Genomic DNA, 14,819 nt, shown 5'->3' with positions numbered 1-14,819 from the left:
ATGTACCGTAATAAATGGAAAGCAAATAAAAATAGTCTCCTCCCCCTTTTTTCTGATCTGAAAAGTATCCGATCCGTGAGTTTTGTGATCCGTTACACCACTAATACACATGCAGAAAAATGACAGATTAGTTCAGATGAAGCTCTCTCTCTGTGTGTGTGTGTGTGTGTCAGGATGCTCCTGCGCTGCGCTTTCGCTCAGCTTCGCTCCACGCAGGTGGCTGTGGTGCACTGCAGCGCTCAGACGTCCTCGCGTCACGTCCTGCAGAAACTCTCACACACGTGTTTGGTCATCAGCTCCAACACGGGACGTGTTTACCGCCCCAAAGACTGTGAGAGACTGGTGCTCTACCTCAAAGACATCAACCTGCCCAAACCCGACAAGTGGGGCACCAGCAACCTCATTGCCTTTCTGCAGCAGGTCGTATGCTACACTTTTTGTGTGTGTGTGTGTGTCCTTGCATCAATTTAGTTTTTAACAGTCTTTTTTCACCCCACAGGTCTTGACATATCAAGGCTTCTATGATGAGAACCTGGAGTGGGTCGGGCTGGAGAACATTCAGATCGTGGCTTCGATGTCAGCAGGGGGCGCTGTGGGGCGGCACCCTCTCACGTCACGCTTCACGTCGATCGTACGCATTTGCACTATTGAGTGAGTGCTGACACACACACACACACACACACACACACACACACACACACACACACACACACACACACACACACACACACACACACACCTAGACACCTACACATGTGCACTTAGCTATCTAAATGGTATGGAAGCTTGTTTCCACCACAAAATAAAAAATCTCTCAATTCAGACTTTTTTCCACAATTGTGAGTTTATTTATGTGAGCCTGGACCACACAACCAGTCTGGATTGAAAGTCAAAGGTAAAATCTTTTGAAATTGAGATTTATACATCATCTGAAAATGTAATAAATAAGCTTTCATTGATTTATGGTTTGCCAGGTTAGGACAATATGTGAAAATCTGGAATCTTAAGGCTGTGCAAAAAAAATCTAAATAAAGCTTTTAAAGTTGTCCAAATAAAGTCCTAAAAAATGCATATTACTTCTACAATTTTTTAAAAATATATATTTACAGTAGGAAATTAACAAAATATCTTCATGGATCAAAAAGTCATATTTCAATATTTCATTTTTTTTATAGGTCAAAATCATATTTTTTTGACCCATACAATATTGTTGGCTATTGCCACAGATATACCCGTGCAACTTATGACTGGTTTTGTGCTCCAGAGTCACATATCACAACTCGGACTTGCTAATTGCGTCATTTTATCTCTCAAATCTCGGTGGGTGCCGTGTTTCTGGACTTGCGAAAAGCCTTTGACACGGTAAATCACCATGTCCTCCTATCTAATCGTTCTAAGTATATTCTGTCTATTGAGACATTGTGTTGGATACAATCATATCTTTCAAATCGGATGCAATGTGTGAAGGTAAAAAAAGCAGTGTCCTCCTTGAAGTCCTGTAAAACTGGGGTCCCACAAGGGTCAATTCTGGGACCATTGTTGTCCAGTATTTACATCAATGATCTACCAGCTGTGTGCAAGGGCGTAGAGATCATCATGTACGCAGATGATGCTGTCATCTATGTACATGAGCGGGATATGGAGAAAGTGGCCACTAAATTGTCCTCAGCCATGGACGAAATAAGTAAATGGCTGAAATCTTCTTGCTTAACACTAAATATTGAAAAAACTGTTGGAATGTATTTCACTAAGTCCAATAAAGTAACAAATAGGCCGAACATTTATTTTAATGGACAAAAAATGTATATCGTGACAGAGATAAAATATCTAGGTGTCCATTTGGACCAAACTCTAAGTTTAAAAAAACATATTAAACAAATGTGCAATTCGATTAAATATAATATCTCTATTTTTAGACATATGAGGAATAGTTTGACAATTGAAGCATCTTTTATGTATTTTAATGCCATGATCTCTCCGCACATGACCTAGTGTTTGTCCTGTTGGTCTCAAGTCAACGAGACTACACTTAAACCGCTTAGATCGGTCTATAATCGGGCGTTAAAGGTACTTGACAGAAAAGCTCCTCGGCATCATCACTGTAATTTTCTTAGTAAATATAAAATATTAAGTTTTGACTCCCTAATTCGATATACAAATTTAAGAACGGTTTTTAAAATTGTTAATAATATTGCTCCACCTTCAATGAAAAAATTCATAAAGCTTTATTCTGAACTGACAACCCGAACTTCTCGCTCCACTGCTCACAAAAATTGTGCTATCCCGAAAAGATCCTCTGCCTTTGCACAGACAGCTTTTTCATTTAAAACCATTAAACAATGGAATCAGCTCCCAGACAGTCTAAAGTTGTCTGTAGATCAGAATAATTTCTCTCGAAACTTAAAGAAGCACATACTTGATAACCAGTTGTGTCAGCATCAGCATATTTAAATTGTTTATGTGTAAAATGTTTTTGACTATGTAGTATATATTTTAGCTTGTGATGGTTTTTTGATTAGTGTTTTCCTAATATTGTATGTATTTGTTAGTGCTACTGAAAGTCATTGTAATGTAATGTTTTGAAGGCTGTGTAGCACGCATATCATGTGGCGTAGCCTAACGTGCACCTCTCCAAAAATGTAACAATGCGTCAATCTGATGCAGACTCAAGCACTGTGATTGGTCTGCACATCGACTGCGTTTATACAACGCAGAAGTATAAATGAGAACCGACACGTAGCCCAGCGTTGAGGCTACGCCGTAGGTCTGACGCAGAAGTAGAAATCCGCCTTTTCCCTTACAGAAAGCATTCTGCATTTATGAGGCTTGGTCAGGTTTATTCGTCCCCAAAAAATATGTTGAAGTAGGTACACACACACACACACACACTGCAAAAAAATGCATTTATTATTTAGTATTTTTGTCTTGTTTCTAGTCTAAATATCTAAAAATTCTTACATTAAGAAACATTTACTAGACAAGTAAAAATTCTTGTCTTGTTTTGGGGAAAAAATACACAAAATTAAGAGTTTTTGCTTAAATCAGCACTAGGTAACTTTTCAACCTTCATAATATATATTTTCAAGACTCTTGTGATGATAAATCGACTTACAATAGGTTGAATGACACGTCTGCCATAGCCTGATGGGGTCTGTATCGTTTTTAATCGTACTTTTAAACTTCGGGTTTCGGGTAGTAACCCGAGAAAAAGAAAAGAACTACAAAATTCGACTGCTTTACGGCATATACGTCACTTCCACCAACACACACACTTCCTTACATTCGGACGTGCGAGCCCAACTTTGTTCGTCGGATAATATAGTCATGTCCGAAGCAGCACAGACAAATAAGAAAGAAAAGGTTTTGTTGGAGGAAAGCAATAAGAGGAAACGAGAAAGTGCTGTGATTAAAGGCCGGACGAGGATCAACATGTGACCAGCGTTTGCTCGTCGGCGTGAGCTGAAGGAGGCGTGCCCGACCGATGCTGTCCTGCTCGTTACGGTGATTACCGACCACTCAAACATTGAACTGAAGTATCATATAGATTCTGGAAAACGCTAACCAATAGACTACTATAATGACGCTGGCTTGTAAACGTGAGCATCGCGATTATTTGGCGTTTGAAAAAAATAAAACCCATGAAATTATTTTCATATGACATGCTGAAACATCTGCCACTGACTGTACCTGGGATGAAGACATTTCACACGCGCCGCCAGAAGAACACCTGCATGTGAACTCCTCCTGCAGTGTTCAGGAGAACTGTTAGTGCTGCACCGACCCGCGGGACGCTTTTATGAAGTTATTTGGCCCGCCCCGCACCACTGTATATATTTTTACAACCCGCCCCACACCCGCGACCATTAAATAGACATACGGGGGTCCGCGGGTTATGAGACGACCCGCGCATCACTAGTTCAGGGCTATCAGGGTTATCATGTCAGCAAATGCACGCGCGATGGCATCCCCTGTTGTAGGATGACAGAGCTTACGACAGTTAATTTTTTCCAAACTGTAGGGGGACCCCGAGAGCAAAAGTAGCCGAGTGCTGCTTTAAAATAAGCTAAATAATCTGCCAATGGGGTGAGAAAAGTAATGTTGTTTTAAGATTATTTTGCTTACCCCACTGGCAGATTAGGCACTGGCTCTAACTCTCTTAATTTTGAGTTATTTTTCCCAAAACAAGACAATTGCTTTTACTTGTCTAGTAAATACGCCTTATTTTAAGAATTTTTAGATGTTTGGACTAGAATCAAGACAAAAATACTAAGTAAGCAAAGCATTTTTTTGCAGTGCACACACACACACACACATTTGTTTTTGTGACATATGGGGACTCTCCATAGGCGTAATGGTTTTTATACTGTACAAACCGTATTTTCTATCCCCTTACACTGCCCCTAAACCTACCCAACACACACACACACACACACACACACACACACACACACACACACACACACACACACACACACACACACACACACACACACACACACACACACACACACACACACATTTTTCTATCCCCTTACACTGCCCCTGCCAGGAAACCTACCCATCACACACACACACACACACACACACACACACACACACTAATCCATCTCTTCTGTAGTTATCCAGACAGAGAGCAGCTGCAGACCATCTATAGCGCATACCTGAAACCCGTGCTGCAGAGGACTCTGGGTAATGATCCAACCTGGAGCTCTGCAGGGAAGATCCACCAGCTCGCCGGCTCATTGGTGCAGGTCTATGAGCAGGTCAGATGTGATTGGCCGTTTAAAAGTGTCTGTGTAGATGTCATACCAGTAGCATTCAAAAGTTTAGGGTCAGTGAAATGTTTTTGAAGGACACAAAGCTTCACAAAGGCTGCATTTATTTGATCAAAAATACAGTAAAAACTGAGAAATATTATTATAATTCAAAATAAGTGTTTTCTCTCTGTGAATATATAGTAAAGTGTAATTTATTCCTGTGATCAAAGCTGAATTTATCATCATTACTCCAGTCTTCAGAGTCACATGATCCTTCACTAATCATTCTCATATGAGGATTTATGATTATTATCAGTCAAAAACAGTTCATATTTCTGGGAAAAATGTGACACCTTTTATTTTTCATGATTCTTTAATGAATAGAAAGCTTTAAAGCACAGAATTTATTTGAAATAGAATCTTTTGTAACATCTTTAATGTCACTTTTATGAGTTTAATGCATCCCTGATGAACAAAATGATTAATTTCTTTCAAAAAAAGAGAACTCCAAACTTCTGTATGACAGTGAGTTTTGACTGGTGTGTGTTTGTGTTTCAGGTGAAGGCTAAGTTCTCTGTAGATGATCACAGTCATTACCTGTTCACCCCGTGTTTGCTCACACAGTGGGTCCTGAATCTGCTGCGATACGACCTGAGCGCAGGTGAACTCAATACATTCATTAAACCAGCACTGATTCACTAACACGTCCCCAAACTGACACCAGTTTCCACAAAAACATAGGAATAATAGACAACATGGGCTCTGTTTCAAACACTTGAACCGCATGAACCGCATCGCTGAGGCAGGAGCCTTATTGAAACCTCAGAAGGGACTGATTTGAAACATTCAGCAGCGTTTACGTTTAGGCCTTTTATTTTTGATGCATTCCTGTACCTCAAGCATGCCGCTTGCAACACCAACATCATAGGTTCGATTCCCATGCAATGCATGAACTGATAAAATACAAGCATTGAATGCAAACTAAGTCAATTTAAATAAAAGCGTCTGCCAAATTCATAAATATGAAACTTTTAATACTTTTTTAGTATTGAACGAAATATAATATTTGTAATCAATTTATACTAGTCACAGCAAATTTATACTGCATTAAATTTTGTCTAAAATGAAGTATGTTATAAGGTGTTGACAGTGTTTTGGGATGGTCTTCCTGTCTATGATGCCCTGAAATGTTGTCTAGAAAGGCAGCTGACTAGTTTTTGGAGCCTTTAGGCTATTTAGTGACTCATTTCAAATGCTGACTTGCTAAAAGATTTTGGATTTGGGTGTACTGGTTATATTTAGCTTAAAGGGTTAGTTCACCCAAAAATAAAAATTCTGTCAATAATTCCTCTCCCTTATGTCATTGAACACCCGCCAGATCTCCGTTCATCATCATGAATCATGAATCGATTCACTGATTCATAAGCGTTTGAATCTTTGTTTTGAAATCGGCCATCACTATATAAGTCGTTATTTCGTTTTTTAAATTAAATGATTGTAGAGCCGCTGTAGTGAGATGGGTTTTGTAACGACGTCTTTAGTGCCTTTATGGGTCTTGAGAGAGGAAATTACATTGGTGTCAATGAAGGCCTTTCTGAGCCTTCGGGTTCAGACCACAAGACCTCCGTTTATCTTCACACACAGATGAACGGAGGTCTGGCGGGTGTCCAACGACATGAAGGGGAAGAATTAATGACAGAATGATAATTTTTGAATTTTGGGTGAACTAACCCTATAAAATTTGGTGAGGTTCTCACCGTATTGCAAAACTTTTTGTGTGTGTGTGTGTGTTTGTGCGATCAGGTAAATCAGCCGTAGACTCAGTCCTCGAGGTGGTGGCATACGAAGCCCGGCGTCTGTTCAGGGACCGGATCGTGTCCTCTAAAGATCTGAACGTGTTTGATAACATCCTGTCCTCCGTCATCAGGGGCGACTGGGGCTCCGATGCACTCGACAACATGACAGGTCACACACTCACACCACCGGTCACATTCATCAAGGAGACGCATTCAGTTGATCAAAAGTGACAGTAAAGACATTTATAATGTCACAAAGGATTTCTTTTCAACAAAGGATCCTGAAAACACAAAAATATGAAGCAGCACAACTGTTTTCAACATTGATAATATAAATCCTCATCTGAGAATGATTAGTGAAGGATCATGTGACACTGAAGACTGGAGTAATGATGATAAATTCAGCTTTGATCACAGGAATAAATCACACTTTACTATATATTCACAGAGAGAACAGTTATTTTAAATTGGAAAAATATTTTACATTTTTGCTATCAAATAAATGCAGCCTCGATGGGATTGCTTGTTCATTTGAGTTTGGTGTTTTGCCACAGATACATACTTCGTAACATGGGCCACATCTCATGAGGGTCGTTCACCTGGTCAGCCCCTCCCGCCACACGGCAAACCGCTCGGACGTCTCAACGCCAGTGACCTCAGAGAGATTATACACAAGGTAAGAAAGGAAATAACACACACCATTATTTTGATAAAAGCATCTGCTAAATGACTAAATGTAAATATAATTTTGATGTATAATAAATGTAATTTATTTCTTGCTCTTTGTCTCATCAGGGAATCGTTCTCTACGGCCGTGATAACCGTGAGTTGGACATCCTGTTGTTTCCGGAGGTTCTGGACTACATGTCTCGAGTGGACCGTGTCCTGAGCTCTCCAGGCGGCTCGTTGCTGCTAGCGGGACGGAGCGGCGTCGGCCGGCGCACGGCTACATGCGTGGTCAGCCACATGCATGGGGCGTCTCTCTTCACTCCGAAAATCTCCCGCTCGTACTCGCTGAAACACTTCAAATCTGACCTCAAAACTGTAAGAGTCAGTCCATGCGGACTCTCCATGAGCTAATAACACAAGGCGTCCGTTTACACTATTTCCCTCTCTCTCTTTCAACTCTCTCTCTGTCTCTCTCTCTCTCTCTCTCTCTCTCTCTCTCTCTCTCTCTCTCTCTCTCTCTCTCTCTCTCTCTCTCTCTCTCTCTCTCTCTCTGTAGGTTATGCAGTTAGCCGTTGTGGACGGGCAGCAGGTTGTTTTGTTATTAGAGGATCATCAGTTTGTTCATCCGTCTTTTCTGGAGATGGTCAATAGTCTGTTGTCGTCGGGTCAGTTCAAACCTCAGCCAAACAATATCAAAACCCTTGAAAGCGAACACACAGTATCATTAGTGGGTCCTGTTTTCTGTTCGAACAGGTGAAGTTCCAGGCTTGTACTCCACTGAAGAGTTGGAGCCTCTGCTATCAGCTCTGAAAGATCAGGCGTCGCAGGACGGGTTTACCGGGCCGGTTCTCAACTATTTTTCCCAACGTAAGGACACACACACTTGTTTTGACATTCCATATAATGTCTTGACAAGCAAATTTTGCTTTTCTGTGTTCATAACTGTTCCCCAATATAAGTCACCTGGGTTGGAAGGATCTTGATAAATGCATACATGTAAATGTTTGGGTGAGTGACATATTAGTGGTGTAACGATATATCGCGATATACAAATGTGACGAAATGTGTCATTAATGGAAACAAATATGATTCGCGATATAGAGTTATTTTATCCAAGGCTCAGCTTGCTGTAGTCTGTCTTTTTATAAGGTATAACTCACACAAACACAAATTTACAAATGTAAACTCTTCATGAACTCACCATCATGTCGTTTTTCGTGTAACTTCCAAACACACATGAAGATATTCTTTATGAAACCTGCAGGATTTCTGTCCCTCCATTTAAAGTCCATTATTCACCTCATGTTTTAAAACAAACAGAACAAATGTCATAAAGGCATCATAAAAATAACTAATAGAGAGTAATCCGAATCCAAGTCTTCTGAAGAGACACGAGCGATGGCTTATGATGAACAGATTAACAGCACATACTGTAGTAAACACGGACGATCAGATGATTGAGAAAACAACACGAGAGAGAGTAAATGCAGAATTAAAGTTCTTGGATGAGCTAAACATTTACAGTTTAAAAGCATTTTGACACGCTTTCTTGAATGAATCGCATGCGTTAACGTGTTAACGTTTACAGCCCTAATATATATATATATATATCGAATGCAACATTGCTAAATACCTAAATGTGGGAGTGAGACATTACTTTTCTCCATTTTATTTGATATCTGCTTTTGCTAGTGGCTGATAGGGGTGTTATGCTACAGAGCATTTTATTCGATTAACACTATACAAGTGCAAGATAGCAATCATTTTGGTCATTTTTTTTAGGATAGAAAAACTAAAGTCAATTTTAAATGCATAAATCTGCTAAAAGTCTTTCCAGTGACCACAAAAACTAAAAAAACAGTTTTTTTTAAAGCTACACTGTGTAACTTTTTTAGTTTATTCTTAGCTAAAAACACTTAGTTCTTTCAAAAATATATGTGCTCATTAATGTATATTTACTTCTTTCAAGTAATAAAGTATTCTCGTAAGTTTATAATATGCCATTGAAAACACATACGGGTGAGGGGTTCGAATGCCGGTCGCCATGTTGCCCCTCCATCTTGAAAGTACAGTAGCCAAAGAGGGACATAGCCGTAAATTCAAGCTTCGCCTTTCGCGTTTAACACTCCTACTCCACCGTAGGAGTTAAAACAAAATCAGAATTGAGAGGAACAGAAACTAATATTCACTGGATGGTCAAATACCTTTACACCGCTAGATGGGGGAAAATATCACACAGTGGAGCTTTAAGTATTACACAAAACTAATACTTTTATTGTGTGTAAGTATAAACTATTAGAAATTGTTTTGGTTAATTCAAATAAAGCTGAAATAAAATAAAATGTAAATATTACATGAAAAACTTAAAAAAAACTAAAATAAGTTGAAGGATTTAATTGACTAAAATTGAAATTAAATTAAAGCTAAATAGGACAAAAATGTATAAAAATGAAAAGCACAACAAAATTTCTTAAAGAAAACAGAAAATATTTGAATTGAAGAAAATTTTCTTCAAAAATTCAAATTACTGATAAACACTATAATAGTCTAACGACTGGTGTGTGTGTGTGTGTGTGTGTGTGTGTGTGTGTGTGTGTGTGTGTATGCAGGCGTTCAGCAGAACCTCCATGTGGTGTTGATCATGGACTGCACTAACGAGCACTTCACCATTAACTGTGAGAGTAACCCCGCCCTCTACAGGAAGTGCTCCGTCCAGTGGATGGAGGGCTGGTCCGACAGCAGTATGAAGAAGGTCAACAGAGACACCGTATCGTTTGAGTCACATCTGTGTTTATTCACTCATTTACTTCACATCTCTCTGGTCATGTGACTCTATTTTCAGATCCCAGAAATGCTGCTGTCAAGGATGGATGGAGAAGACGAGAAAAATGGAGAAAAACAGAGGAAGAAGAAGAAATCTGGTATGTTTATGAAGAAAAGCGTGCGTACTTATGGCGGAACATGGATGTCAAAGATGCCATGAACTGGCTTTTTTTACTTCTACATTGGTTTTGAGGCTCTCTCCTGAACGCTGGGTTTTGATGGGCGTGTCACTGGAGACTTGGAAGTAAACGCCCACGGCTAGGATTGGATTTGCATATTTAATGAGTTTCTGCTCCCCTGTCAGTTCAGTTCACATGAGGGAGGGATTGTTTTGAAAGCGGCACCGGAATGATTCTCTCGACCACTGGGCTTGTAAACGTCTTTATCTAACAAACACAATGATTTAATTCTCATCCACCCACGATTGATTGGAATATTATTTCTGTATTACATAGCCCGCACGATCTGTGGATTTAAGCGTGAACACACACACACACGTGCGCACGCGCGAGCCCAGATCAAGAAAATATTATTTCTGCCGATGGGCGTACGTTTTGGTAGCCTGTCTGGAAAACACACAGCCTGGGACTACTATTAAATATAAAAAAGACGTTTTACTCACGTAAGTGTGTTGCACCATTCCTGTCGTATCCAATATAGAAGGCATAACATTGTATCTGCAAATCCAGCACTTGAGACTTGTTTACAAACGATTCCGCAGAAAAATGAAGCGAACACACAAACGTTCTTCCCCACTTCAGCTGGAACTTCATTCAAAATAAATGAAGAAATAAGTGATCACACATTCCTAATATTAGGATCCAAAGGAAGCTTATGCAGTGACTGTGTTCTTCCACAATATCTTGGTATATTCTTCAACGTGTTTATTGCTGCTGGCTATCGTGATCCCATGAGTCGGTGGGCGGGGCTACTGAATTACATGTGCGTATTATTCTGTAGAGGTGATGTTTCGCCGCTAGATGAGGTCAAGATACGATCGTTTTCTGGGCCTGGTGTCTATAAAAGCTTTTCTTTGACTAACAAGGAGGTTTTCAGCTCTGAAACTTACAGGATATTCTTATATTACCATGACCTTTTATATATCAAAAGCTCAAGAGAAAGTTGATTTCTCAATTCATCACCCCTTTAAGCTGCTCTCTGATTGCTTGTCTTTCAGCATCCGTGCATGCGGAGCTCTATCGCTCCTTCCTGGCGATCCACGAGTCCTGTCGGGATTTCGGAGCCACGCCTAGTCAATACCTGAGCTTCCTGCAGGTGTACCAGTCCATCTTCAGCTCCAAACGCAAGGAGCTGACCCACAAACAACAGCACCTACAGGTCAACAGCTTCAGTGATGGAGACAGGAGCTCCAGGTCATGATGAGCCCATATGCTAATGTTTGTGATCTCATGTGACCGCAGGCGGGCGTGGCCAAACTGAACGAAGCGAAGACATTGGTGGATGAGTTGAAGGGGCGGGCGGCCGAGCAGAGCAGCTTATTGGAGACCAAACAGGCCGAGGCGGACGCCGCCCTGCAGGAAATCACCGTGTCCATGCAGGTGTGTGTTTGACAGTCCCTCCAGGATTTCACAATATTTTTTTGTGATTTTTGCGATCAATATGACATTTGCGAAAAATGTTGCAATTTTTAAAAATACAATAATAAATGTACCACATGTACCATATTATGTATTATGTTAGATGCACAATAGTCATACACATAAATAGAACAAACAAAATGCACAAATCTTCTTTATTTTGGTATCTTACAAAAAAGGCTAGCCCAGTGATGTACTATAGCTTTAATAACATGATCGCTTAGGGTGGGAAATATCTGGGAAAAGTACAGCAATAAGCAATTGCCTAATATAAAAAGTTCTCATATAATTAATTAATCAAGTAAACAGTCAGTAATAAAATAAGAACTAATAAACAATTGCTACGAGGACAAATAAATATAACATTAAGATACAGATAAACAGTGTTTTTTAAAGTCATTTAAAAAAAAAATGTGTTTAAGTCAGGCTACTGTGTTTTTTGTTTTGTTTTTTCAGTGGTTGAGGTAGCCTAGGCTGCTATATAGGTTGCTTTCACTTTAAAGATTACTGCCTACAGGGCCAGTAATACGTCCCAAACCTATTCACTTAAAGCAGCACTAGGTAACTTTTCAACCTTCATAATATATTTTTAAGACTCTTGTGATGATAAATCGACTTACAATAGGTTGAATGACACGTCTGCCATAGCCTGATGGGGTCTGTATCGTTTTTAATCGTACTTTTAAACTTCGGGTTTCGGGTAGTAACCCAAGAACAAAAAGAACTACAACATTCGACTGCTTTACGGCATATACGTCACTTCCACCAACACACACACTTCCTTACATTCGGACGTACGAGCCCAACTTTGTTCGTCGGATAATATAGTCATGTCCGAAGCAGCACAGACAAATAAGAAAGAAAAGGTTTTGTTGGAGGAAAGCAATAAGAGGAAACGAGAAAGTGATGGGATTAAAGGCAGGACGAGGATCAACATGTGACCAGCGTTTGCTCGTCGGTGTGAGCTGAAGGAGGCGTGCCCGACCGATGCTGTCCTGCTTGTTACGGTGATTATCGACCACTCAAACATTGAACTGAAGTATCATATAGATTCTGGAAAACGCTAACCAATAGACTACTATAATGACGCTGGCTTGTAAACGTGAGCATCGTGATTATTTGGCGTTTGAAAAAAATAAAACCCATGAAATTATATTCATATGACATGCTGAAACATCTGCCACTGACTGTAACGTTACCTGGGATGAAGACGGGCTAATCCATCTCTTCTACGGGGCGATAGTGTAAGATACAAGGAGCCTTTTATGCATTGTCGTGTTGCTTTAGAAATAAACAATGAAAAAATGGATTCCTTAAACGCCTCAGATGTAAAGTTATTCACTGTCAAAGTGACTCAAAAATGAATGGGAGTCAATGGGATGCTAACAGCAGGTGATGGCTTGGTTAGCAATGGCCGCCCCTATGGGTGGAACGCTTTCCGAGTGCTAGATTACCCCCTCGTACATTACGCGTATACAGACAGGAGCCATCTTGGAAAACAGTCTTGACGAGTCGAGCCACGAACGCTGTGCTAAAGGCGGGCGTACACTGTGCGAATTCGGACACTCGGAAGGTCGTGAGATATTGCAGACGCTACGATTCATTTAATTTGATCATCGCATCAAATCAGCTGGTACACGGCACGACTGTTTGCACCGCGAGCCGGCCGCGATCACACCAGTTTTCATGTAACACAGACACCGGAGCTTTCAATGTTGCTGCTATGGCTTTAGATAGCCTACACAAAAATAAAGAAAAAAGGTGTGAAAATGATTTGTTGAAAAGCAGAGAACAGCCATTCATTTTAACCTAAACAACCAGAGGGAGAGAGAAGAGTGCACGTGAGAGAGAGAAAGTGTGTGTGTGTGTGTGTGTGTGTGTGTGTGTGTGTGTGTGTGAACGCAGTATGTGGCAGCCACTGAGCTAGTCATATAGATTGAGCGTATGTGACGTGCTTGTGCATGATTTGGCAATAGGGGACAGCTGGTAAAAATCGGGCCGACTCCCCGAACTTTTTAAACATGTTTAAAAATTATCGTAAGGTCGGGAGGTGCTCTTAACGTGCTCGGCTCGTCTCGTATTTCCTCTCACACGGTGCGAGCCGCGACCATACGAGCATCCACGATGTCCACGCGATTTCTCCCGAGAAAAAAAAATCGTCTGCGAGTTCGTACGACAGCAAAAATCGCACCGTGTACGCCCGCCTTAAGACTTGGAATCTCAAATGGGACGCCTTCTTCCCTTGTAGTTAGTCAACCATATATTTTAATAAATAGATATAATTCATGCCTTTCCATGTAATTAAATTTCCCAAACTTAATTCCTATCGATCAGCTCTTTTAGCACAGCGTTCGTGGCTCGACTCGTCTCGTCTCGACTCGTTTTCCAAGATGGCGGCTGTCCATAACTACATAATGGGCTGTCTTTATAAAGGATCTTCTTATTAAACTGTTTGTACTCTTATAAAGTTCTCAATGCTCCGGTTTGCATGTAGGGACCCTCATTATGCTACCGTGTTAGTGTGAGGCTATTTTGAGCCTTGTTAGTGGTATTAACTAGCGATTTAATTTGACTTACCCTGTGCATGTGGTGTGTTTCAGAACGCCAGTGACCAGAAGACGGAGATGGAGAAGCTCAAAGAGAGAATGGCTCATGAAGTCTCCAAGATTGAAGAGCGGAAGAAGAAAATCGACGAGGAGCTCAGAGAGGTTCAGGTGAGGACACCTGTCTGTTTGACCTGAACGTGGCCTTGTTATTGTTAACTCTTGAAACATAATAAACCTTAGCTGAAATACCATTTTTTAATGTATTTTTTTGTGTTTAGCTAGTTCACCAAGACAAAATATAATCTAAATGAAAATATTAACAAAAACATACAGGGTTTATGTTATTTTTTTTTTAATAATATAATGTCTTTTTAAATGTTTAATATAATTTTAAAATAACATTTTAATGATAAAAACAGACGACTTAAAAATAAAATCGAATTCAAAATATTAACAATATTAATAAAGTTTATGTTTAATAAAACATTTTAATGATAAAAACAGATGACATAAAAATAAAATCTAATTTAAAATATGAACAAAAACACCCAGGGTTATTATTATAGTTTTTTTTAATGTTGACCTTTTTAACAATATGTATAAAATTATAATATATATATAAAAAAACAA

General features: G+C 39.9%; 1 protein-coding gene across 1 annotated transcript in view; it reads left to right on the top strand.

The window, feature by feature from the left end:
* Nucleotides 1-14,819, top strand: part of dync2h1 (dynein cytoplasmic 2 heavy chain 1) — a 159,740-nt gene that overhangs the window by 70,186 nt on the left and 74,735 nt on the right. The window contains exons 44-57 of the mRNA XM_067451365.1: nucleotides 174-420; nucleotides 500-651; nucleotides 4,619-4,763; nucleotides 5,316-5,418; nucleotides 6,561-6,722; nucleotides 7,108-7,229; nucleotides 7,349-7,597; nucleotides 7,779-7,887; nucleotides 7,976-8,089; nucleotides 9,832-9,974; nucleotides 10,065-10,143; nucleotides 11,223-11,383; nucleotides 11,467-11,604; nucleotides 14,244-14,357. Of these exons, the coding sequence (XP_067307466.1) occupies nucleotides 174-420; nucleotides 500-651; nucleotides 4,619-4,763; nucleotides 5,316-5,418; nucleotides 6,561-6,722; nucleotides 7,108-7,229; nucleotides 7,349-7,597; nucleotides 7,779-7,887; nucleotides 7,976-8,089; nucleotides 9,832-9,974; nucleotides 10,065-10,143; nucleotides 11,223-11,383; nucleotides 11,467-11,604; nucleotides 14,244-14,357 (2,038 nt within the window). The remainder of the gene's footprint in view (nucleotides 1-173; nucleotides 421-499; nucleotides 652-4,618; nucleotides 4,764-5,315; nucleotides 5,419-6,560; nucleotides 6,723-7,107; nucleotides 7,230-7,348; nucleotides 7,598-7,778; nucleotides 7,888-7,975; nucleotides 8,090-9,831; nucleotides 9,975-10,064; nucleotides 10,144-11,222; nucleotides 11,384-11,466; nucleotides 11,605-14,243; nucleotides 14,358-14,819) is intronic.

Source organism: Pseudorasbora parva, chromosome 8 (assembly GCF_024679245.1).
Source record: "Pseudorasbora parva isolate DD20220531a chromosome 8, ASM2467924v1, whole genome shotgun sequence".
Lineage (NCBI taxonomy): Eukaryota > Metazoa > Chordata > Actinopteri > Cypriniformes > Gobionidae > Pseudorasbora > Pseudorasbora parva.
Note: the sequence above shows the minus strand (reverse complement) of the source record. Positions and strands in the feature narration are given on the sequence as shown.